The sequence below is a fragment of the Melanotaenia boesemani genome, chromosome 4 (assembly GCF_017639745.1).
Source record: "Melanotaenia boesemani isolate fMelBoe1 chromosome 4, fMelBoe1.pri, whole genome shotgun sequence".
Taxonomy (NCBI): Eukaryota; Metazoa; Chordata; class Actinopteri; order Atheriniformes; family Melanotaeniidae; genus Melanotaenia; species Melanotaenia boesemani.
The window spans coordinates 30,008,247-30,034,222 of record NC_055685.1 but is presented as its reverse complement, the minus strand read 5'-3'; the positions used below and the strand labels follow the sequence as shown (position 1 = coordinate 30,034,222).

The 25,976-nt window shown below is 37.3% G+C and overlaps 2 protein-coding genes across 3 annotated transcripts; one reads left to right on the top strand and one right to left on the bottom strand.

The window, feature by feature from the left end:
- Positions 1-173: 173 nt before the first annotated feature.
- On the bottom strand, positions 174-7,017 carry sgsh (N-sulfoglucosamine sulfohydrolase (sulfamidase)). Its single transcript, XM_041982535.1, has 9 exons — positions 6,774-7,017; positions 5,347-5,507; positions 5,171-5,276; positions 4,688-5,064; positions 3,697-3,778; positions 3,411-3,614; positions 2,232-2,398; positions 1,922-2,139; positions 174-488 (listed from the first exon to the last, which is right to left on the bottom strand). Exons 1-9 carry the CDS (start codon positions 6,853-6,855, stop codon positions 305-307), a joined length of 1,581 nt encoding a protein of 526 aa, XP_041838469.1. The 5' UTR covers positions 6,856-7,017; the 3' UTR covers positions 174-304.
- A 57-nt stretch (positions 7,018-7,074) lies between these two features.
- slc26a11 (solute carrier family 26 member 11) lies at positions 7,075-21,005 on the top strand. 2 transcript variants are annotated; one of them, XM_041983670.1, is made up of 15 exons: positions 7,075-7,196; positions 7,688-7,885; positions 7,972-8,184; positions 8,642-8,834; positions 9,207-9,292; positions 10,886-11,102; positions 11,196-11,374; positions 11,485-11,557; positions 11,687-11,798; positions 14,147-14,202; positions 15,910-16,050; positions 16,142-16,269; positions 19,598-19,697; positions 19,779-19,912; positions 20,101-21,005. In XM_041983670.1, exons 3-15 carry the CDS (start codon positions 7,981-7,983, stop codon positions 20,260-20,262), a joined length of 1,785 nt encoding a protein of 594 aa, XP_041839604.1. In that variant the 5' UTR covers positions 7,075-7,196; positions 7,688-7,885; positions 7,972-7,980; the 3' UTR covers positions 20,263-21,005. The 2 variants fall into 2 exon arrangements, with proteins under 2 accessions (XP_041839604.1, XP_041839605.1); XM_041983671.1 differs by having other exon boundaries at positions 7,079-7,180.
- The last annotated feature ends 4,971 nt before the right edge of the window (positions 21,006-25,976 follow it).

The following is a 25,976-nucleotide window of genomic DNA, read 5'->3' as shown; positions in this document are numbered from 1 at the left end:
ATAATAAAAACAGTAAATGGTGTGCAATTACATTTTCTTTCTAATATATAAATTTATGAGGCAGTCTGGAGGATGGAAAGTGTACCCTCAATGTATAGAAAGAGAAAAGAGGATCACTGACTGGAATGATAAAAGTATCCGGAAATATTGAGGAAGGTTAAACTGAAACAATGTCAAGAATTGAAATAGTTTATTTCCTGTCATTAAAAGCAGTGCTAGCATAGAAAAATATAAATTTAAATAAATGTCATGGATTTGTAGGTAAATGCTTTTATCACTTCAATAAAGATGAGTCAAAGTAGCATCAGAGTCCATTGTGGAGGGGTCTGCAGTGTGGCACCAGTTTGTCCTCCAGGACGTAGTCTGGTCCACAGACCCAAGGGTCTCCTGTCTCCCACTGCCACTTCTGCAGAGTCTGTCTCAGGTTCTCCAGCACGTCGCTGTAGGCTGGGTCTGATACCAGGTTCTTCATTTCCAGGGGATCTTTCCTGTGTTTAGCATTAAAGCATCATTAATTTCTTTTTTAGATAATGAGGGAATAAATCAATGTCCATCCCTCCAAACCCCACCACCAAGAAGAAAAAGAAACTTTTTTTGGATTAATGTTCTAATGTAGCCACTCTCAAGCTGTTTTCTGTAAGTTTTATTCAAAACATGATGTTTAAATAGTCAATATTTTGTAGTCAAATTTGAAATATACTTAGGTTAAAAATACACACAAAACAACAACAACAAAGCATCAAAATGAAAACACTTTAATTTAAGTATACTCTGTACAAACAGATGTTAGCAATGGAAATCGTGTTGTGTAACGGAGCTGCAAATATTTTATATCAGCACCATGTTTGCCAGTCTTTTGTCACATATGTACTGTCATTACCAGCCTGAAGAGGCTTGTTGGCTTAATCAATATTTAGATAGAATCAAAATTTGACAAATATATTAGTAATTTTGGGTTTTAAATGTCTTTAGAAAATGTTTTCACATTGTACTTTTCTTGCAAAACACAACACAGACAAACTTTTACTTTTTTCCTTGTGCAAAAGTGCATTATAGTGTTATGCAACTTAAACAAATATTTATATGTAAAGTAAATACTGTTTTGAATTGTCGTTAAAAATGTTGAATTTCAAGACGACCAAGCTTTTCAATGCTAATCCTTTGTTTTGGCATGCTGGCCAAAATCAAAGAGAGTGAGAGAAAAAAGGCAAATCTGGTAGATTTTGTGTTTTTCTGCAAGCAAGTCTACTCCTAATGATCATTTATATTATTAATTTATCTGTCATATTTCTTTGAAGTATCAGTTTGTCATTTAAATGATGAAAAATGATCATCACAGTTCGCCAGAGCCTGAGATGATGTCTTCAAAAACCAGCAGGCCCAATTTACAACAAGAGATACATACAGAAAACTTCAGTGATGTGGAGAGAAAGCCAGTAGATCTCAACCCTAAAACACTGACTCTGCAGATGAAATGGAGCCAACTAAAGAAATTTGTGAACCACTTCTTTAACTAATGTGTTTTTAAAAGTCTAAACGGGTTACATATGAGTAGAATGTATTTAAACCTGTGAGCTAATTACTGATTTATAAAATTTCCCTCATAAAAGATCCTTTAAGTCTCCTTTAAGTCTTTTCTCCAGATCAGATCTGGAGAAATGTGGACTTTGTAGAGTTTGTATTTATGTCTTTTACAGCAACCTCAATTTCCTCTTCTGAACATGAAAATGTGAACATCTTCAAGTTATTCTCATCACTAAACTCATTAAACCGTTACACACATGTCTAATTTAAACTGTTCTGTGACATCCAGCGGTTTGGATAAAATACTGTGATTGTGAGGATCTTTTAACACCAACAAAATGTGGTTTAATGATGAATCTTCACAGTGAGGGTAAACGTGTGTGCAGCTGTTACAGACCTGGTGTCGAACAGCTCCCAGCGCTCTCTGTAGTAATACTGGTCCAGGCTTTTGAACCAGTGTGTCGGCTGATGCAGCCTGGTGCGATTCAGCAGGTCCTGAAAGGTGGGCGACACGTACAGATCCTGATCGATGGGGAAAGGCATGCGGTAATGCAGGTTGTGAAGTAGGCGATACGCCCCTTGGTGGACAGAACGGATCGGGTAGTACATGGTTATCTGTAATTGAAATGAGAGTGGAGTGGTCAGGGCTGGTGTTTAATTTCTTTTTAAGAGCGTACTGTATATGTGAGCAGCAGTGACGGCCTGACCTCATGCAGGGACTGGCTGGAGTAGACTGTGTGCCAGCTGCTGGGCTCGGAGACTAAAGCAGGCAGTAGGGAGCGACCAGTGAGGAGGACCTGTGTGGTAGGGCTACCAGGGAGGCTGTATGAGGGGTAGGACACAGAAAACCAGTCTAGAACGGTGGGAGTGATGTCTGCCAAAAAAAGATAGATAAGAGGATTCAGGCTGTGATGAAGAACAAAGGCGGTCAGATGTAATATTTACTTTCAAGCTGATTAAAATACTACAATCTCTGTTTTTGTCTTTGGTTGATGTTTTAATAAATCACTGCACCTATTTCCAGGTAATGTTATTTTTGAATTAAGAAGAACTGAGTGTTTCTTTATAATAAAAGTAAATTTCTTTTTTTTTTTTTTTGAGAATGCATGCACCATTTAAAACTAATTTGATGGTCTAAAAATAAATAATCACCTCAGAACCTTATCAGCTTTTTTTAGTAAGCTCGTCTCAGAGACAACTGATTTTCACAGGAACAATATTTAACATGATAAATTTATTGAATTTTTACACAATCTCAATCTGTTACACTGTGTTACAATTATCTGTCTGAATCTGTTGCAAATGTGTGAAATTACTGGTTTTGAATGAGCATTATTTTGTTAATCATATAAAACGTTTCAGTTCATTTTCTTTTGAGGTCTGCTACAGCTTTTGTTCCGTCTCCCTCTTGTGGCCGTTTAAGAAATCAGATAAACTGACTTCCTTTCTTTGCCCCTCTGTAGACCTGGGGTCTCAAACACATGTCTACTGTACTCCAGGTTTTAGATGTTTCCCTGCTTAAACACACCTGACTCAAATTAATGGATGATTTTTTTTAGAACTTGACAACAAGATATTGAATCCATTTAATCTGAATCACGCTTGTTGCAGCACAGAGGCACTTAAAACCTGCAGGTCAGTGGTTCCCTCGGACCAGAGGTGAAAGTTCCTGCTTTAGATAAACTAAAGAAAATTTCTAAATATTCTTAAGTTGAAAGGGTTTGGAAATTACTGGTATAAAGACTAAACTGAAACCAGAAGCTTATCATGCTGTAAGTGTGAATGTTGCTTCATAACATGTCAAAAACGCTAAAATTTATCTGCCTTAACATTTGAGATCTTGCCTTTTCACTCTAATCCATATTCATTTACCATCTATTTCTTACCCAGCAGGCTGACGTAGGCCTGACTGGTGTCTCCCCACCGCTCCTTCTGTTCTGGAGACGACACAAGCATGGGCTCTGCTGTCCCGGACTGATACAGGTTGGTTCTGCCATTTGGGAAGGGGATGCCGTTATCTGAGCTGTAGATAACCAGAGTGTCGTTCTCATAACCAGCATCTCTGAGTTCTTGCAGAACTAATCCGATACCTGGGAAGGAAATTTGCACCGCCAGAGTTTTGGATACTTCATCAACACCATTGTATGTGTGTGTCTGGGTGGTGTTACACACCCTGATCCAACCTGCTGACTGTGGTGTACTGTGCAGCCAAGTCGGCTCGAGCTGCTGGTGTGTCCGGCACAAAAGAAGGAACCTGAAGTCGTGAGATGAGGAGAGGTCAAGTAATCATGAGTTAGCTGCTCCCTGCTTCAATTTAATCAGTGTATATCTTTTCTATTCTTTTTTCTAAAAAATTTCTTCGTAGAACTTTGTGTATAAGAACTAAAAAGACAGTTGATAATTAAATACAGTCACAATAAGAAAAAACACATTAAAAAATATACAAAAACAAAATAATAAAAAAAACAAAACAAATAAAAACAAAACATAAATCATGAATCAATGAAATACATTACACACTCGCACCCACACACATGTATACACACACACACACGAAGCAGCCCACTCCCCCCACCCCCCCCACCTCGGCAACAGCCCCCAACCTCATCTGGTGTTCTTGTGGTTTTACCAACTGTATTTACTGTTTAGCTAATACTCTTCCATACTGAAGTCATTCTGGTGACATTAGATTACTTTGCTGGAGCTCAGCAATTTTTTTATTTGCCTCGTTCACTTATATCTCCGTCAGGTTGAATTTGATTTTCCGTTTGTGATCGTCCTGCTCTGCTTCTAAACTCTCCATGACAACACCACATGCATGCTAAATCCTCATTTGCATACTACTGTTTGCGCCTGTTATCAATTACGCCAACATTCTTGGTTAATCACCTGCAAATCATAAACAAACACGTGCAATCTATTGCGTGGACAGGCAATTTTGTGCTCTTCTTCAGGAATTTTAGTAAATTGGGCCCTAAATGCTTAGACGCTGATTTGCTAGAGAACTATTTATAAAGATTTTGATTTGCAGGTAGGTGGTTGGTGGACTGCAACTATGCAAAAGAGAAATTAGTATTTAAATTCACCTAAATACATTAGGATAAGTCTTAGGATTTGTATAATGGGGAGCTCTTTAAACACAAGAAAACATTTAATGACCTACCTTTACTTGTTCTGGTGTGTAATATACTGGAGTCCAGTCAGGGATTCTACCCATCCCCATTTCTCCATTCCCAAACTTCTCACAGAAAGCTCCGTACTGGGGCTGTGAATGGCCACATCGGTGCGTGTCGTGGAAGGCTACATAAAGGAAAAATGGCCTCTCCTCCTGTTTCATATTCCTATTGTTGCCATTTGTCTCTTCTTCCATTCCCCTTCGTTTAAAAACCTCCTCTTTATGAGTCTGAAAAAACTTGCGAACCAAAAGTTTGATCCGGGTGATGTTCCTCCCCACCTGGAGGACAGAGTTGTTTTCTTCTGTGTAGGCAAAATCAAAAGGGTAAACTGATCCAGGACCGACATGCTTCTTTCCGATTATACCTGTAAGGTTCAGACAAGAAAAAAAAAAACAAACAAAAAAACATATTGAGAAAACAGACGAAAAGGGGGAATTTGTGAGAGTGTAAGCTGATCTTGTTTTATTCACCTGTGTGTATGTTGGCCTGGCTGAGGAGTAGAGGCAAACTTTGTACTCCATCAAAGGAGTTGAAGTTATGAACCCCTTGATGAAGTCCGTACATGCCGTTCTGATGCTGAAAACACAAAACAAACTAACTACAGTGCCTTTCACATCCAAACAAGAAGCATGGGTGTGCTTGTTACCTGCGGCAGGCCGGTGAGGATGGTGGAACGGCTAGGGGAGCAGCTGCTCACAGATGTGAAGGCGTTACTGAACACCACACTGCGCTGGGCCAGAGAGCGAAGGTGGGGGGTGTGGACGACAGAGTTATTATATACCTCCGTTTCAAAACCAGCATCATCAGCTGTTGGAGAAAACAAAAAACAAAAACAGAAATTCACCATGAGAACTTTTGTATCACACAGACATAAACACGAGGCATCGATATGCTTCTGAGCAGCTCATTCTCTTGTAAGAAGATCAGTTGGGTGACACAACCTGATATCTCAGAGTTTATGTGGGCTTAAAATGTTTGGGGGTTTTTTTCTGCAAATTTCATATTTCTGTATTATTATGTTATTATTGTGCGATGGACTGGCGACCTGTCCAGGGTGTACCCTGTCTCTAACCTGCAAATTTCTGGACAGGCTCCAGCTGCCCCACGACCCTGAATTGGACTAAACGTTATAGAGAATGAATGAATGAATGAATGTTTTTATTGTTCACACAGTTTTTTTTGTGTTATGTTTTTTAATAGTTTCATTGTACAGCACTTTGGGCCAATATTGTTGTAAATGTGTTGTATAAATAAAACTGAATATGACAAATTTAGTGTAGATCATTCGGCTGCACATCCATATGAGAATCTCCCGTACCATCACTTCCCAAAGGTCCTCTATTGGATTAAGATCAGGTGACCGTGGAAGACACTGGAGTACAGGGAACTCATTATCATGTTTAAGAATCCATTTGGAGATGATTTGAGCTTTGTGACATGGTGCATTAGCCTGCTGAAAGTAGTCATACAGGAACGGACATGGTCAGCAACAACACCCAGGTAGGCTGTGGTGTTAAAATGACCTTCAACTGGGGCAGCTGTGGCTCAGGGGAAGAGGTTATCTGTCCATTTAAAAGTCAGTGTATCCTTGACTCCAATGTGCTCATTGGTCTGAATGTGTGTAATACAGGAAAACACTTAATAGATAATTCCAAGAAAGTGGTGTACGTGAATGGGTGACTATTACTTGCAGTGTAAAAACACTGCGAGTGGTCAAAATGACTAGAAAAAGGTTATAAGCACTTTTTACCCAACTGACACCAACAACAAAACCACGTTCAAAATCCCCTTTCTTCCTCATTCTAATGCTCAGTTTGAACTTCAGAAAGTCGTGTTGACCATACATCTTAAATACACTAAGGTAGAGGTACTTGTGTTAACGAGCAACTGAACAGGTGTACCTAATACAATTGCCCGTAAAGCCGTAATAACAATAACGAATTTAGGAATTACTGTGTTCATGTAAGTGTCAACTAAAGTTTATTGTACAGCAGTGTAGTTTTCTAGTCACAGCTGAACAGAATATCAGGATTATTTTCTCACCATCACACAGAAATGGAAATATTTACTCACCGATTATTAACAGTACATTTCTTTTCTTTGACTCCACGATGCAACAAGATACTAAAATAAGAAAAATAATGTGAGACAGCATGATGAGCTCCACTAAATTTGACGGGCAGTAAAAACTCTAACACACGTTGATTAAAAAAAGAAGTAAGTAAAAAAGAAAGAAAAGAGTCACAAAACTAACTATTTAACAATGTTTACAACTACATTGCCGTCAGTAAAGCGAAACTGCCATCTTTCAAACTTCTTCCTGAAACAACGTACGCCCCGCCCATATTTAGTCACATGACAGCGGTCACATGACGGAAGAAAAGAGGAACCTGTCTGATGAGCGAAATGTAGGCATTTTAGGAAGCTGTTTTAACAGCAGCGGACTTGAAAAATCACAGTCGAGCTGACAGATGATAAAGGTAAACGTCACACTGGGTAAGGTTATTCTATTCTATTCTATTCTATTCTATTCTATTCTATTCTATTCTATTCTGTTAACCTTTCTCTCTATTTTTTAAATTCTGTTGCCATGTTCTGTTCTGTTCTGTTCTACACTACAATGTTTTAGTCCAAATGTAGTTCTACATGGATGATTCAGAGATAATTATGGGATGAATAACAGACAAGTCATTAGATAAAGGGGAGATCAATACAAAGTGAGAACAGGCTGCTCTTAGCTCACATAACTTGGGAACACTAGTGAGAGTGTTTCCTTATCAGGGAGTTTTATGGTTTTTAGGTGAGTGTAAAAAGCGCTGTGGATGTGCAAATAGAGGTGCATGTAAAGCACCAGCCTCTCATGTGATCTTCATATGACTATTAAAAGCCATACACCTGAAGATACTGGAGCAAACTGTGAAACCAGGCAGCTTGTTGTAAGTTCATTTTTGTGTTTTGTTTTGTTTTGTTTTTTCTGTCATACACAGATTGTATTACTCATCTGAATCTATGGAGTCCAACCACTTTGAAGGAATACAAACATGCAAGCTAACACATGCATGCACATAGTGCATCACTGTCACTTAGTCCTGAATGCTGAGCATCTCAGGAGGAAAAGCCAAAGAAACCAAGTAGGATACCAAAGCTGATGGTATTTAAAACAGAGTAAAACTTAATCACTTAATGTAAGTGTCTTTTATCCCATAATCACAGTCCTCATGCACACATTTTTACATGTAATGCACCATTTAACGTCACTCTTTATCTTCAGTCTGGTGGGATGGATCAGTCTCTGACGGGAAGAGAATTGTCCCATGGCTGCTGTTCCTACAGCACTCTGAAAGCCTGGCTGCCCATCCTCTCCTGGTTGCCCCAGTACAAGCTGAAGTACCTGCAGATGGACCTACTTGCTGGGCTCACTGTTGGGATGACAACAGTACCACAGGCACTGGCTTATGCTGAAGTAGCAGGCCTTCCTGTGCAGGTGAGATTCAACTGATGAATTTCCTTGATAATAACATAACCCTTACATTGTACTAGTGACTTAGTGTAAGACTGTCATGCTTGTGTATTTGTTATTAACAGAATATTAACATGTAACTCTAATATTTGTTGGTTTCAGCCTCTTAAATGTGACACTTCACTTTGTTTTCTTTTATTGTTTGGTGGGAAATGTAAGGGGAACTTTTCTTTATTGGCAGAATTGAGAAAATAATCAAGATAAAATACCCCTGTAAAGAGAATGTATGAAATTAAAATCCCACTGGATTAAAAAGAAAGAAACATCAACCTATTTTAAGAATAAATATATAACAATGTAGTAAATCTTAAACATTTTAAAAGAAGCTCATTGTTGAGTGGAGATATATTTTAAAGTTGAATTAAATTAATCTTTAGTCACAGGTCTTTTCGGACATTAATCTAAGTGTTTCTGTCTACAGTATGGACTCTATTCTGCCTTCATGGGGGGATTTATCTACACCTTCTTGGGAACCTCTAAGGATGTGACACTGGGTCCCACAGCTATTATGTCCCTCCTGTGTTTCTCAGTGGTCGGGGGTCAGCCCCACCGAGCTGTGCTGCTCAGCCTCCTGTGTGGACTCATCCAGGCTGTGATGGCATTACTCAGATTAGGTGAGACAAGCTGTTGCTGAGGTCACGTTGAAATCTTGTGACTCCACTTTTGTTGAATTTATGAACTTAATTAAAACTTGTGAAACAAATAAAAACGAGACTTTGTTCCCAACAAGATGCGTTTTGTAGACCTGTTAGTACTGATGACTGTCAGTTTAGAAAATTTACAGTGAACAATAAATATGTTTTGACAGATAAAGAGCATTGATTTATAATGTATTGGGACTAAGATTTGTTAGTTGGTGACTGTAAGAGCTCCTCCACCACATTTACAGTGAACATCTAGTGTCTATCTTTACTCAGTGTGTGTGAAATTTGTGTCTTAGCTATGGTCAGGCTTCTTTAAATCATTGCTTTCATTGTATTCTGCAGGATTCCTGCTGGACTTTGTCTCTTACCCTGTAATAAAAGGCTTCACCTGTGCTGCTGCGGTAACCATTGGCTTTGGCCAGGTCAAAGTAAGGTTAAACAAACACACACAAAACTCCAATATACATCTCTAAAACATTGCTTCTTACACAGCGATTACCTGTATATAGTTAATATAATTTGCCCTAAATTTTATTGTAAATAGTGAAAAAAGGAAACAATCATTGTATAGTTTTTTTTTTTCTAAATGCAAACACATTTTTTTGTTTGTTTTGTTGTTATATGATTTTTTTGGATTAGTGAGGATTACATAATTAATGTCACACATATACATAACCTGTAAACTGACTTTACCACATGCAGAATATAGTTTGGTATTTTCTTCCAGAAATAATCAAGGCCATCTTTAAAAAGACATCGCAATGGCTGCAGACGTAGCTCCAAAACCTTCATGTGTTGATTTCAGTGGTGAAACCACAAATACTGGCTTTGAACTGTGCGCTAATAATGACACTTTTCCTTTCCCTTTTCTCCTTGGAGAAATTATTTCAAATTGGCGATGGGTTTGTCATTTTCACCTAATTTTTTCTCATATTAGCTCATGCTTAGAGAAGATAGCACCACCCTATCATCCAGCTATAATCTGTATCTTCTTTAATATGAAAATGGAGTTGTTTGTCCATCAGAGAACACTGACAAATTTATCTGTTTGGGAATGTGCTGTTCAGTGAAAGTATTAAGCTTACAATTCAAAAAAAGCTTAAAAATTCTAAATTTAAAAATCTGTATAGCTTAAACAAACAGAAAATAGAACAATCATTTTGTCATTAGACAGAAATTTAGCTGACAGTTTGCTGAAATGATTACATGCTGTTTGATAACCTTTTAAAACCTGAACTCCCCCAATTAGGTTACTTTGAGAACAGCAAAACTATGTTAAAATGGCCATTTTGTAGCGCTTGCCTAAGCTATCTGTACTAAAACCTCAAATTTTGTTCTGCTTCACTTTATCAGAGTTGGCCTTTGCAGAGATAATGTTCATATATTGTACTACGATATGACAGAGGTTTAGAGCTACAGCTGCATCATTTCAAAGGAAGTGTTTGTTGTTACAGTATTTAAGGAAAGCCTGAAACATTTTTCATTTGTGCTATGTGTCAGCTTCATTTATTCTTCACCAATAACACATATATTGATTTATACACATTTTAACAAATCTCACAAGCTTTACTATGACTTCTGAACTATTCAAACAGACCTTATGTTTGCAAAGATATAGTTATTTCATTATGAGGATGCAATTTTCCAGCAGAGGCCTAAATATAGGCACAGAGCTCAAAGCAGAATTACCAAAAAACAAACAAACAACAAAGGTAAGTACAAGGCTGTCAGTGTAAGGTTTTGCACCTTAATATCATTTAAGTATCTATCAATTAAAAAAGAATAATTGGTAACATAAACTATGTTTGCATCTTTAAATGTTGCTAAGGGTGAATGCCTTCATGATTTATAATTTGTATTTTTATATAAGGTGTATGTGTGGTGTGTGTCAGGTCCAAAAATAAAACCTCAAATATGTTAAAAAGAGAAGGTGATCTGGGTTTAGCATCTAGTCCTAACCCCTCTTGTCTACCCTTTATGTTTATAATATCTGTGCTTTTCCTTGCTGGTCTTGTTTGTAGAATATTCTGGGAATCCAGGGTGTACCCCAGCAGTTTTTTCTGGAGGTTTACTACACCTTCTACAAGATCCCAGAGGCCAGAGTTGGTGATGTGGTCTTGGGCTTGCTTTGTCTCACTCTGCTGATCATACTGATGTTTATGAAGTCAAGCCTGGGCTCTGATTCTGCTCCCACCTGCACCAGAGCAGCCAGGAAACTCGTGTGGGCTGTTGCTACCAGTCAGTATTGGTCTCAAACAATCACATAACCACTGGTACATTGTTGTTGTTCTTTTAAAAACATGTCTTCTGTTTCCTCTCTCACTTGGTTAGTGCGTAATGCCCTGGTGGTCATAGCTGCATCCCTTGTAGCATTTTCTTGGGAAGCTTATGGTCATCATGTGTTCACAATCACTGGGCGCACCACTCAAGGACTGCCACCTTTTAGGCCCCCGCCCACCTCAGACACCATAGCCAATGGCACCGTGGTCTCTTTTGGAGAAATTGTAGAGGTAAGCTGCAGAAGGAGGAGCAGGAATACACTGGGACTGCAGGTTTCACTTCCTCAAATCTTCTCTGAAAGAACGCCTGACCAGGCAGATTCCTCCTGTGTTTTATGCAGGGCTTTGGAGGAGGACTCGCTGTGATCCCCTTCATGGGTCTGCTGGAGAGCATTGCCATTGCAAAAGCTTTTGGTGAGTGCCATGTTAAAGATGTGACTATAATGAAAGTAATCAGGCAGTCAGCTTCCACTCCATACAAGCTGTCAGACAGTTTAAGCTACATTTGCTTATGGCTGATTTTAACATCCTGCTTCCCTTCAGCCAGTCAGAATGACTACAGGATTGACGCCAACCAGGAACTGCTGGCAATTGGTGTGACCAACATCATGGGCTCCTTTGTGTCAGCGTACCCCATCACTGGCAGCTTTGGAAGGTTTGTGTGTGTGTTGTTTGATGGAAAAAAAGACTCAAAGAGAGCTTAAGTGAAATACAGTCAACAGTTAAATTGTGATTTGGTATGTGTATATGTTTGTGTGTGTGTGTGTGTGTGTGTGTGTGTGTGTGTGTGTGTGTGTGTGTGTGTGTGTGTGTGTGTGTGTGTGTGTGTGTGTGTGAGTGTGTGTGTACAGACTATTTGATTCAATAACAATTTGGTAAACTAACCTCAACAATTTGTTAAACTAACCTCTACCAGATGACAACTAAGATGCCCAAGAGCAAATGAATGCAGCATGTAATGTAATGCATTTAATGTGATGTTCTTTCATAATGCAGCATTCATACAGAAACATCTCACCAACTGCCTATGCAAGGGATGATATGATATCTGTCCAAACTATTTACATTTTATGAAGAGGATGTAAAAGTCCTAAAACCACCAGACGTGATGACTTTGTAAAGTTAAACAGCCAAGAACGCTGAGGAAACACTGATAAAATGTGTGATTTGGGTCAAAGTTGTTCTCTTTATCTATGAAGTACAAGTCTGTACAGCAGTGATTAGTGTGCAAAATAGGATGGGGGATGTAGGTGGTTGTGGTGGTGGTGGGTGGCGGGGGTGCATGCATGTTGTGCGTGTGTGTGTGTACATGAGCGCATGTGTGAGAGAGAGATTATGATTAGGTGAATATTTTTAAAATTGTTAGGTCATATATTTGGGTGTGTGAAGACTTGTGCTTTTAATGTGCCAAAATCATTTTTTTGTAAAGCACTTTGTGCTTCTTTTTGCATGAAAAGTGTTTTATTAAATAAAATTTGGATTGAATTTGAATTAAAGCCATTCAGAATTAATGAATTTGAATTAAAGCCATAAACAATTGCTGATTTAAAAAATATCACTGGCTATTTGCTTTTACACGTTTTGCTTTACTCTTTATATCAGACGGCCACTTTAGCTGTAATAATCAATTAGTTATTTCTGGTTAGTGATGGGAATAACGGAGTTAAAATAAACGCCGTTACTAACGCCGTTGCCTTTTTTAGTAACGAGTAATCTAATTAATTACTTTTTCTATCGTTACAACGCCGTTACCATTACCAAAATGCCGTTACTACAAGTTACTGAGTGAAGCTACGAAGTGGTCGTCCCACTTGGTTTAACGCTAGCTTGGCTCACAGACACAGGAGCTCCAAATGTGTGTGTGTTTTCCCCTGTAGTGAAAACAGGGGTAAGCGATTAAGTAATGATGATTGGAGGAAAATTTTATAAGCCAATCAGAGACACCAGGTGGGCGGATGTTTACACACAAACCCAGCACATAGAAGCACACACACAAAAAATCAGAGATGGCGAGTCCGGAGTCTCAGGGAAAGACGGCGTTTTCGAGGTGGAAATGATGAAGAAAATTCTTGAAGTACAGTTGTACCAGTTGTGGTCTTTTGAGGTGCAATAAATATTAAAACGTCTGTTCAGGTACCAGTCTTTGCTGTTCTACTCTATGCACCTGGCCTGTGAAACCTGTTCTGAAAAAAATCAAACTTCTTTGACATTTTTAAACTTTAAAAAAGTAATGAAATAGTTACTTTCCCTGGTAACTAGTTATTTTTATAGTGGAGTAACTCAGTTACTAACTCAGTTACTTTTTGGGAGAAGTAACTAGTAACTGTAACTAATTACTTTTTCAAAGTAACGTGCCCAACACTGGTTATTTCCTAGAATTTAGAGCTTTTTCCCATTTACTGTTTTTTTTAAGGTTTCATTTACCGGTGCCACTATTTTTCCAGTCTGTACCCTCGATGTTTTCACAACACCCCATCAAAATATTTCTAGACCTGCTTTTGGATAAAAATAATCTCAGACTTTAAATCAGGAACGACAGCCCAACGAAATCTTGGTAGAGTCAAATTCACTTGCAAGGAGTTCAATTTAGCACAAAAACAGACACAAACAAGCTGTGAGCAGTGTACAGCCAGCTGTGAACTGAAAGAGCCAAATGTAAACTGAAGATGCAATCGTTCAGTCCAAGTGTTAAAACTGCATAATCTTCTCAGCAAGGTCAAGTTCAGCTTTCCCGTGAGAAAAATGAGTTATGTATCCACTGACGATATATGCACACACAGTCACAGCTACAGTGTAAGATTCACATAATATGATTCATAAAATATGTTTAACAGAATATGATCATAATTCATAGAATATTCTTGCAATAGTCTTAAGAAGAAAACAATTATAACTATAAACTATGAACTTCATTGAAACTATGAAATTATGAACTTTATTTTCTTCTAACACCTCCCCAATTTAACCCCTATTCAGAGTATCATGTTTTGTCTTCACCTCCAGGACAGCAGTGAACTCTCAGACCGGAGTTTGCACTCCAGCTGGAGGGATCATCACCAGTGAGTGTCCCCACTTTAACTTAATCTTGTCTGCCCTCTTGTGGCAGTCAGTGTTCTAACAGTATATTATCTCCACTTCTGTTTGTTTATCCCTTTTGAGATAAAAAAAAAGTGTTGCCATGAAGATTAGGGTTAAAAGAGACATGAAGAACAAGCTTTAGTTTACTTAAGAAAACAACAAGTCATGGTGAAAAAAAGAAGATTAATTTTTACTTCTCTGGTTAATAAGATATCACATATTGTCCAAAAAAATCATTTGCAAGTTGTTGGTACTCTGGTTGGTACACTGCATCCTTTTATTTATTTAAACTATACGTTTCTTGACTGTCAATGTCGTAACAGCAGAAAATACACAAAAACTCCAATCTTAAACATAAAATTTAAAGAAAACCCTTACATTGTAAAAGCATTTAGCTTTTTCTTAAAAGTTCTTATTACATTTTGTCAGATATCCTGATATTAGTAAAACTTAAGGTTAAGCAGGATTTTCTTTCTTCCATGTAGTGCTTTTACACAGAAGTGAATGGATTATGTTTGTTTAGTTAATCTAACATAAAAACAAGCATGGGAGATAATGGATAAAATGAGCATATTTCATGCTAGCAGCTGTTTAGCTAGCTCTTATGCTCAGGTTTAACTAGCTTAAAGTAGCAATTTTACTCAAACTCTTAAACATGAAATTCAAAGAAAACCCCTTACATTGCAAAAACATTTGGATTTTTCTTGGAAGTTCTTATTACATTTTGTCAGATAACCTGATATTAGTAAAACAGAAAAGCATGAATACAATAAGCATGTTTTATGCTAGCAGTTGTTTAGCAGTTGCTAATTGTTCATGTACATTTATAAGAAAACAGGGTTGAGCAGGATATTTTCTTCCTAGTAGTGCCATTTTACGTGAGTTAATGGATGAAGGTTGTTTATTATTCTGACATTACTAAATGAACAAGTATGGAAAGATAATGTATAAAACTAGTTCCAAAATCCTTTCTCTAAATCCTAAAACATGAATTTCAAAGAAAACACTTAAGGTTAAGCAGGATTTTTTCTTCCATGTGGTGGCTTTCACAAATGTTAATGGATTATGTTTGTTTAGTTAATCTAACATAAGACTAAGCATTGGAAATAATGGATAACATGAACATATTTCATGCTAGAGGCTGTTTAGCTAGCTTTTATGCTTTGGTTAAACTAGCTTAAAGTAGCTATTTTTCTCGAACTCTTAAACATTCAAAGAAAACCCTTACATTGTAAAAGCATTTGGCTTTTTTTGGAAGTTCTTATTACATTTTGTCAGATAAACTGATATTAGTAAAACAAAAAAGCATGATTACAGTTAGCATGTTTTATGCTAGCAGCTGTTTAGCAGTTGCTAATTAGTCATGTACATTTGAAAGAAAACACTTAGGGTTGTGCAGGATTTTTTCATCATTATAGTGCTTTTTCACAGAAGTTAATAGACTATGTTGTTTAGTCAATTATCTTAAAAAGAAGCATGGAAAAGAATGGTTAAAGCGAGCATATTTCATGCAAGCAGCTGTTTAGCTAGCATTTATGCTGTGGTTAAACTAGCTTAAAGTAGCAATTTTCTTTGAACCCTTAAATGCAAAACTTCACTCTGCAAATTTTGCCACATATGTATTTATTTTACTTGTTTGAGTTTCTGAGTATTTAACTGTTTTCTACTTTCTCTGCGCACGTTTGCAGGTGTGATTGTGTTGCTGTCTTTAGCGTTCCTCATGCCAGCTTTCTACTACATCCCTAAAGCTTCGCTAGCTGCTGTTATCATCTGTGCTGTTGCTCCCATGGTGGATTACCATGTGGTGGTGAAGATGTGGAAGATATATAGTAGGTGTAAAATATGTGTATTTTTTCTGTAAATGTATCTGAAATTTATTTGTTTGTTTATGGAAGTCGGTTGTGGATGTGTCTTTCACAGAGCTAGACCTGCTGCCTTTTGCTGTGACGTTCCTAATGAGTTTCTGGGAGGTGCAGTATGGCATCATAGGAGGTGTAGCTGTGTCTGGAGTGCTGCTGCTGTACAGAATGGCCAGACCGCAGATAAAGGTACTAGAAAATTCTTTCAGACAAGTGTATGATACTCAAAAGATGACTGGCATTTTAAACCTTTTTCTAAATGTTCCATTCAAACATTTATCAATTCTCTGATTTCCTCAAAATAGCATTTTGTCCAGAAGTTGCAAATGAAACCAGAACAGAAGAAACAAACATACAATTTGGCTGACATGCTCACTCTAACATAGTGTATCTTTTGAATAAATGCTTGTAGCAGTATCAGACTTTGCAGTTGTTTTCATATCAAAACACAGCAAATTTGGGACAAATTTGACAAATGGAAAGTTGTATCCTCAGGGGTATTTTAGATTAGGCAGTGATGTCTCTAGATCAGGGATCTCCAACTCTGGTCCTCGTGAGCTACTATCCTGCAGGTGTTGGATTCTACCCTGATGCAACACACCTGACTCAAATCACTGGGTCATTAACAGGCTTGTGCTGAGGTGTGTTGTATTAGGAGACATCTAAAACCTGCAGGACAGTAGCTCACGAGGACCGGGGTTGGAGACCCCTGCTCTAGATGAACTTGTTGTAGTCTAACATCTCTGAATAAAACATGAAGGCTTGTAAAATCTGATTTTATTTCTATTAACAGAACTTGTCATAATAGCCATCTTCCTAACAAAAGTAAAAAACACAGAAAGGCATTAGCTTTTCGTTCATCAGTTCCTCACAGTTTATGAAAAGCCCTGTAAGTAGTCAGGAGTACAGTGTTGACCTTGCCTATCTGAGACTGCAGGTGGCGTTATGATGTAGGTGGTTGACTTTGACTTTGTTCAGGATATTGAAATCCTTAGCATTTTATAAACTTGTTAACAAGATTATTTTTTTATTTTTTTTTTTTTACCAACATCTAATGTGTGATAAATGACCTTCACTGATTGCATCCAGTTACAAAATCTGGATTTGAGGTTTAATCTTGTTGTCTTACAATCCAGAATTCTGTGAAAGTCAATACACCTACAACATTTCTGAATGAAAATTTTGGGCAACAAAATGTTGACATGTGACAGTAACAACTCAACTAAAAGAAAAATTTCACCTCTGTTTTAAACCAAGTTAGGTGTCCTGTGTTAATAACAGGATTGGTTCAAGCTCTTTGTTTGTTTTGTCAAATATAAAGGTGTCAGGAAAACACAGAAGCACAAACAAGACTGCAAGCTGAGCAAATGTGACATATTAAAGTTTTTGTATCCTCATTGTAGTCACATAATGTTGCTCTTACACAAGATCAGTTTTTGTCCTTATCTTCATATTGATCTCAGTTAGTTTTAGTCAGTTTTTTTTTTCATATAATCCATACTTAGCCTGACTAAACCCTGATTGGTGCGGTCAGGAAAAATCATAGTACATAGCATAATACTGCTGACTGAAGCTGAGTTTAGATTGGTACATCATAGCTACGCAAGTTTCAGATGTTATTCTGGGAAAGTACTCAAGCAAGTCCTGTTATGGTTAGTAAAGTGTTGGCAATACATCAAATTATCTTGACTAAGTTCAAGATGAATCATTAACATTTTGTAATTGTTTTAAAGCCCCACTACTAAACTTTGGCAGATTTTTTACACTTTAGTGCCACCTAATGACGGCTAATTCGGAATCCATCTTGCATCCTGTCTCTTCTCTGACCTTTATCCAGCCAGTAAAGCCAGTCTGATGTTGGCTCTTATCTCTTAATCTGTGCCTTTCTGCCTTTCTTTTGTCTTTTCCTCTGATAAAATGCTGATGCGTGTCTTTACTGACTCAGCCATGCATTTAAAGCGGCCAGTGTGTTGATATCTAGTTGCTGGCATGTGACATGGTGCCGTAAAGCAAGGCACATATGACGCTGTCGGGTCACAAAGTTGTGAAGTGCAGTTTCTCAGCTTCGGGATACTACAGGGCAATGAACAATGTAACTGTGCCATCAAAACGAGCTTGAAACCCAGAGTTTTAAAGTTCGAAACTTATGTTGTTTTAAAGGGGAAAAGAATAGTTTGAAATTTTAGATCATAATTAAGAATATTCACAAAACCACCGATACGCTAGACACTAATGTATACCACCTGTTTAATATAAAGTCGGTCCTCTTCATGCTGCTAAGATGGTGTTCTGGAGTGTTTGGTCCCGGGGACATTAGCTATTGATTCTTTATGCTCTGTGGGTTGTTGGGTGGGGGTTTTTGTAAATTTGGTGTGCTTCTCACAGGTGCCATCAGACCCTATCAGATTGGTATCTGGGAAGTCTGTGAAGGTTCTCCTTGAGTTACGTCAGCTGGACTGGATTTAGTTTCTTGAAGATGTTTTGCTTTTCATTCAGAAGTGCTTCTTGAGTTCTGATGGAAATAATGTGAGATTTCACTTAAGCAGTATGTGAAATAGTTAACTTGACTCAACCTATGTTGGTTATCTGTTATGTTTAGAAGCCAGTAGAACACCTTGGACCAGGGATGGGCAACTCTGGTCCTCGAGGGTCACAGTCCTACAGGCTTTAAATGTATACCTTCTCCAAGACACCTGATTCGAATCAAATGGATCTAACAGCTTGTTGCCAAGCTCTGCACAATGACCCATTAATTGAATCCAGTGTGTTGAAGCAAGGAAAATGTCTAAAACCTGCAGTACTGCAGCACATGAGGACTGACATGGCCCATCCCTGCCTTAGAGTCTGTTGTGTTGTTTGAGTCCTTCCTAAGCAAATTGTTTTGTGCAGATTTTTTAAGGTGGTGACATGTCTGTCAAAGTAGCATCCGTACCAAAGCCAGGATGCAGGTTTTCCCAGCAGAAGATCACATCATTACAAAATGAGCTGTGTGACTCGCTGTAGCTGTCAGTGGTTTTTGTTGTGGCTAATCACTGAATATAATAGAAAACAGATCATCCAATCTGATGGTGAAATTAACTAGAAGTCTAGAATAACAAAATTCTGGTCTCAATGTCTGAGGGAGGTTAACTTCATAAGCATCTAATTTGCTCATTCAGGCGATCTCTGAAAATTTGTTTCTACATTTAATTTCCATGACATTGATTAAGATGTAGACTTATAGTGTAATATTTAATTTTATATTCTTTTCATTCATATAATCTCCACTTTTAGTTAATGGCAGTATGGCAATATTTCAAAGCAGGGCAGCCATTTGTCATTGAGCCAGAACATGCAAGAAATTGATCAGATTTTGTTGCTTTTTGCTTTTTTTTTTGTTGCTGTACATTTTATTTCTTTTAACACATAATATTTAAATTAAAGCTGACATTAGTCACACATGCAGCACTTTTACTTTCCCCTGTCAGTTCAACAATATAATGTAAACCATATTAATCAGGTGTGCCTGTGTTTGCAGATTTCTGACCATGGCGCGCTGTTGATGGAGCTGAACAGTGGCCTCAGTTTTCCTGCCACGGAATATCTCAGTCATGTTATGCACACTCAGGCTCTGCAGGGTAAACACTTTTTTTTTGTTTTGTAATAGTAAATTGTGGCCTTTTCTCTTTCATGCCATATAATGACCATTTTTCCCACAGTGTCTCCTCCGCGGTCAGTGGTGCTGGACTGCCATCATGTCAGCATCATAGATTACACAGTGATCAGCGAGCTGAGGGACCTGCTGAGGCAGTTTAACCTTCGAGAAGTCCAGTTGGTGTTTTCTAGATTGCAGGTTTGCCCTTAAGTTTTTACAGCCTTTTTCTGAGTATTAACAATAATAAAAATAATGATCATTTGTACTTTATTAATTCTGACTGGTAAATTCAGCTCTGCATTTGACCCATCTCTATATGTACTAGAGAACTAAGGGAGCCTATAGTAATTATTATTTGTTTCTTATTTTTTCTTTCTTTCTTCCAGCCTTCTGTTCTGAAGGTTCTCCTTGCAGCTGATCTGCAGGGCCTCAGGTTTACCAACAGCGTGGAAGAGGCACTTCAGATGGAGTTAGGAAACCTCTTTACTGACTACAATCAAACCCGTCAAATCCCAGTCCAGAGCTGCAGAAGCAACACTGATGAATGATCTCGGTTTTCTGGGATTATTATTCTGTCATGACTTTTAAAACTGCCTGCAGTCACTGATTTCCTGGGAAAAATTAAGTTAATCTGTGTACTATTGAAGTACCGAATTACACTGATGTATCGTCCAATCTCCAGTAAAAAACACTACTTCACCAATGACCAGAGTTGACCTAATAGATCTAATATTTGTGTTGTACCCTAAAGTATTTTTTAGGGAAAGACTATATAATTTTGTTGGCAATTATATTTTTCAGCTGATGAAAGACCCCACACCAAGCTCTTTCCTGTCTGTCATTGGTCTATCAATCTCCTCCAGTCCTGCATACTTGGCCATTTTGTTGCTTTGCCTTTCTTCTCTTCTTTTTCATGTTCTCTTCTTCTCTCTTCTTTCCCAAGAACAGCTGCTAATCCCCAACAAGTGCGCCTCAGACCCCATTTTACTTTAATTCTCATCATCATTATACATTAATCACTTTTTATAAACAATTGTGCGCATCTCATGAATTTACAAGTCATTCTTGTAATTCTTATCACACAATGGACCAAATCAGGTTTTTTTCACAAGATTTGTAATTAATGAACAGAACAGATTGAAACCAACACATGTGCCACTCATAAAATGTTGTTATTTATAAGAAATTTGATGGAGGATGACATTTATACTATTTTTATGTCAGATATATGTTGTCATCACAACCTCATCAGGGATTTTTACTGAATAAAGCATTTACATTTTATTGTCTATATACATGTATATCTACACATATATATGTATGTGTGTCTGTGGATGAATGCATTTTTCAGTTGGTAAAATTGTATTTATTCTATAATTCACAGTATTTTGCTCTTCTGAAGTCCTACAATTTTGTGACTACATCATTACAATAAGGCCCCACACTCAAAAAGAAGAAGAGAAAAAAAAAAAAAAAAAAAAATATATATATATATATATATATATATATATACATATGCATCTTCAGGGGTTTTAAAGACTTGTCACTGGTTGGTACCTTCAAAGTTACTCCTATTGTACTCTCACCAGTGGGTACTTATTTGTAACCTTGAAGTTTGTACCTAAGAAAGACCAGTATTGTACCTCTGGTTGTCTTGTATCACAGGTAATAGAAAGATGATTCGTTTTGTTCTATCACACATGTCAGTGAATGCATCAAAAGCAACTTAGGGCTAGTGTCTTGCCCTAGAACACTTTAATATGTGGTCTGGAGAAACCCAGGCTCAAATCACCAAGCTTTTCATTAGCTGATGACAGGTCTTCCTCTTAAGCTACAGTCAGCCCCAAAACAAATGAAAACATTTGAAATAAGTTTAAAAATTAGTTAAGTGTGTTAAGTATCATAGTACAATAAAAAAGAAAAGCTTTATTGCTTTCTTCAAGATAAGAGAACTTCATACAACTCTGCTTTAAATGTATGAGAGAATTGCAAAGAAAATGTTTCTTTGCATGTTTCCTTTTCCTTTAGACAATAATTATAAGAATGTTTTAAAATAATAGTTGAGATACAGTAGCTGTTAATGATAGCTATGTAGTAGTGAAATGGTCAAAACATTAAACTGTGATGGGATAACAGATATTTACTTTTGGCATTACGTCAATCAAAACAAATGGTAGAGATGAATCTGACACATTTATTCCTACAAACTTTTAATAAGAGTAATTAAAGTAACTAACAATAAATCTAATAAAGGAAAAGACAAAGGTCAGCCACCTTGATTATTTAAATGATTGCTCAGAGAACTCTTCTGATCCTATCATGCAAAACATTAATTTGTTGTAATTTGTTTGTTGTTGTTAGGAACAGAAACACAAGAGCAACGATCTGAAATTGGATTTACAATCAATGAATAAAAGTCAAAAGCAGTCAATATGAAAGTGAAACTAGAATCAGGGGTTTTCAAACTTTGGCATGACAATCAGCTTTGACTGGGTCCTTTATTTAAAGAACAAGGATATATTAAAAGAGCTTCATACATATTTGTGGGAAAGTTTGGTACAAACTGAGGAAACGTCGAAAGCCCCTTAAAACGTTGATGACACTCATTCACACTGGAAAACACTGAAGAGCAAAAATAAAAACAAAAATTAAGAAAAATAATATTACTTGCTTTTTCTTTGTTTGATATCTACATTATTTAATTCAATTGTTTTACATTATTGTTAATTTTTTTTTTCTTTAACTTTGTATTATATTGTTTAAATCTTGTTTAAATCTTGAACCCTGTCCATGCCTGTTGGAGATCTGATTCTTGATTCTCCCGATTACACAACCTCTTAGTGCCAAACATCTCACTAATACTGAATCCAGAAATGTGGTCACCTCAACAGCATAAGGTGCAGATTTGTAGGTGGTGCTTACAGCTTGTGTCCACTGAATGTTAACTCTTCCTGGTAACATCCTGCATTTAAATAAATCTTTTGTTTTATTTTATTTTTCCATTTGTTCATTACTCCTTCGTGATTCAAAAAGGCTTATATGGTTGCAGGCTGAACTTGTTCATACATCTTCTACCTCTTCTGTTATTAATCTAATTCTATCAAAACACAAACAATAATATACTACTTAATACTCACAAGCTAACACAGCACAATCAAACATCTGAGTCAAATATATCCTTGATAATTAACAGTTTCCTAATTTATGACAGCTCTATTCCTCCAAATGTATAATTAACATTGTGCTGTTAGTCACCAAATCAGAGATGTCTATTCTCTTACATTTCACCAAGGAGATCGGGTCAGCAAGAAGTGGTATAGGGACAAAGGATCTAACCAACACCTAATCAGTGAAAAAATTCATTTTCATCTAATAATCTTTCAGAGCAACAGCACACATGCCATCTACACCAAGTATTTATTTATCTACCCAGCAAAGGAGGCATCCTTCGCCCCTCCTGAGAGAATCCCATTCTCTTGTGCTTATCCCTTGGACACAGATGTCGCCTAAATGTAGTCATTCTCTAAATTTAAAGGCAAGGCAAGGCAAGGCAGTTTATTTGTATAGCACATTTCATGTACAGGACAATTCAAAGTGCTTTACATAAAACAAAAGCATTACAGATATTTAGAAATAGTAAAAGGCATCAACACATAATCACAATAAAATAATAAATTACATTAAAATGATTAAAAGCAGGATAAATTAAAAAGTTTACATGCAGATTTCATGCATCGGCGCATGAGAAAAGAAATGTTTTTAACCTGGATTTAAAAATGTCTACATTTGGTGAAAGTTTAATCTCCACTGGCAGTTTGTTCCACTTGTTTGCAGCATAACAGCTAAATGCTGCTTCTCCATGTTTAGTCTGGACTAGTTGACCAGAGTCTTTGGATCTAAGAGCTCTGCTAGGTTTATATTCTCTGAACATATCTCAGATGTATTCTGGGCCTAAACCATTCTGGGATTTGTAAACAATCAGAAGGGTTTTAAAATCTATTCTGTGACTGACTGGAAGCCAGTGTAAAGATTTCAAAACTGGTGTGATGTGTTCAGATCTCTTAGTCCTGGTTAAAACTCTAGCAGCAGCGTTTTGGATGAGCTGCAGATGTTTAATGCTCTTTTTAGGAAGTCCTGCTAAAAGACCATTACAGTAATCCAGCCTACTGGAGATGAATGCATGGATGAGTTTCTCTTGGTTTTCTGGGAGACTAAACTTTTAATTCTGTTGATGTTTCTGAGCTGGTTAAAAGCTGTTTTAGTGACAGCTTTGATGTGGCTGCTGAAAGTCAGATCTGAGTCTATCAACACTCCCAGGTTACGAACTTGGTCAGTGATTTTAAGAGCCCGAGTCTCCAGGTGTTTGCCAATGCTAACCCCCTTCTCTTTGCTACCAAACAGAATAATCGCAGTTTTGTCTTCATTTAATTGTAGAAAATTCTCCTTCATCCAGGTGTTTATTTGCTCCAGACACTGACACATTAAGTCTATTGGACTGCAGTCATCTGGTGACAGAGACACATAAAGTTATGTATCATCTGCATAACTTTGATAATTAATGCTATAGTTCTGTAATATTTGACCCAAAGGGAGCATATACAAGTTGAACAGAAGAGGTCCAAGGACTGACCCCTGGGGGACTCCACAAGTCATGGCCACTCGCTCAGATTCATAGCTGCCGATCGTAACAAAATAAGTCCGGCCTTCTAAATAGGACCTGAACCAGTTAAGGACCGCTCCAGAAAGTCCAACCCAGTTTTCTAGCCTGTGCAACAGGATTCTGTGATCTACAGTGTCAAAAGCAGCACTGAGATCCAACAGAACCAGGACTGATACTTGACCAGAATCAGTATTCAACCTAATATCATTTAACACTTTTACCAGAGCTGTTTCAGTGCTGTGATGAGGTCGGAAGCCGGACTGAAATTTATCAAGATTTCCACTTTCATTTAAAAAGTCATTAAGCTGGTGAAATACAACTTTCTCAATAATCTTGAGATAAATAAAAGAGAGGTTAGAGACAGGTCTATAGTTGTTCATTATAGAGGCGTCTAGAGTCCTTTTCTTTAGGAGTGGCTTAATAGCAGCTATCTTTAGTGACTTGGGAAAAATACCTGATGTCAGTGAGCTGTTAATTATCAGTAGGAGATCATTTTCTACTGAGGTAAAAACTGTTTTTAAAAAGTCGGATGGTATCATGTCCAGAGTGCATGTTGTTGTTTTCAAATGCCAAACTGTTTCTTGTAGGTTTTTTAAATCAACCATTTTAAATTGCAACATAACATCAGAATTATTTCCGGGTTTTGACACAGGCTACTTTACTTGTGTGACTGTGTGGAATTAATATTTTGCCTAATTGTTTTAATTTTTTGGCTAAAAAAGTTGGCAAATTGGTTGCATTTCTCAGTGGAAAGGAGCTCTGGGCTTATCTGTATAGGAGGATTTGTAAGTTTTTCAATCATAGCAAACAAAGTGTGAGAATTGTTGACATTCCTGTTAATCATTTCAGATAAATGCAGCTCTCTGGCCTTGCACAGCTCATTGTTATAGTTACGCAGGCTTTGTTTGTACAGCTCATAGTGAATTTGAAGTTTATTTTTCTGCCATTTCCGCTCAGTTTTTCTGCATTCTCTTTTTAGGCTGGTAACCACAGTGGTGTTTCTCCATGGTGTTTTCTGTTTGCTCAAAGTGCTCTTGATTCTTATTAGTGCAACAGCATCCATTACATTCAAGACTTTCAGATTGAAATGATCCAGGAGTCCATCAACTGACTCTGCACTGGTTGTTGGTAACATAGCTATGGCCTCCACAAACTTAGCACTTGTTCTTTCATTAATGTACCTCTTCCTAACCGAGGAGCAGGTTGGTTGGACATTCTGAGTGATCAGTAAATCAAACAAAATACAAAAATGGTCAGACAAGGCCAAGTCAGTGACCGCAACAGAAGAAATATCAACACCCTTTAAAATAACCAGGTCCAGAATGTGACCTCGAATGTGGGTCGGTTCTTTTACATGCTGCCACAAACCAAACATGTCCAATATGGAAGAAAATTCCTTGACATTACCATCCATCATGTTAATGTTAAAATCCCCAGTTAAGATGAAATGGTTAAAATCAGTAGAGATAATTCAATAATTCAGAAAATTCTTCAATAAAATTTACACAGTGTCCTGGACGTCTGTAGATGATTAGAAATAGGATTTTAGGAATGCCCTTTAAAATAAAACTAAGATATTCAAAAGAAGTAAAATCAGTAAAT

Bases quoted from the DNA above. Each gene is read 5' to 3' on its own strand.
- sgsh (XM_041982535.1), bottom strand. From the start codon at position 6,855: ATGCTGTCTCACATTATTTTTCTTATTTTAGTATCTTGTTGCATCGTG. The intron at 3,779-4,687 runs GTAGGTCATTAA...TCACGACTTCAG, and splicing joins ACACACCAGAACAAGTAAAG to GTTCCTTCTTTTGTGCCGGA. The intron at 489-1,921 runs GTCTGTAACAGC...TGCTAAACACAG, and splicing joins TGGGAGCTGTTCGACACCAG to GAAAGATCCCCTGGAAATGA.
- slc26a11 (XM_041983670.1), top strand. From the start codon at position 7,981: ATGGATCAGTCTCTGACGGGAAGAGAATTGTCCCATGGCTGCTGTTCC. The intron at 8,185-8,641 runs GTGAGATTCAAC...TTCTGTCTACAG, and splicing joins TAGCAGGCCTTCCTGTGCAG to TATGGACTCTATTCTGCCTT. The intron at 16,051-16,141 runs GTAGGTGTAAAA...TGTCTTTCACAG, and splicing joins GAAGATGTGGAAGATATATA to AGCTAGACCTGCTGCCTTTT.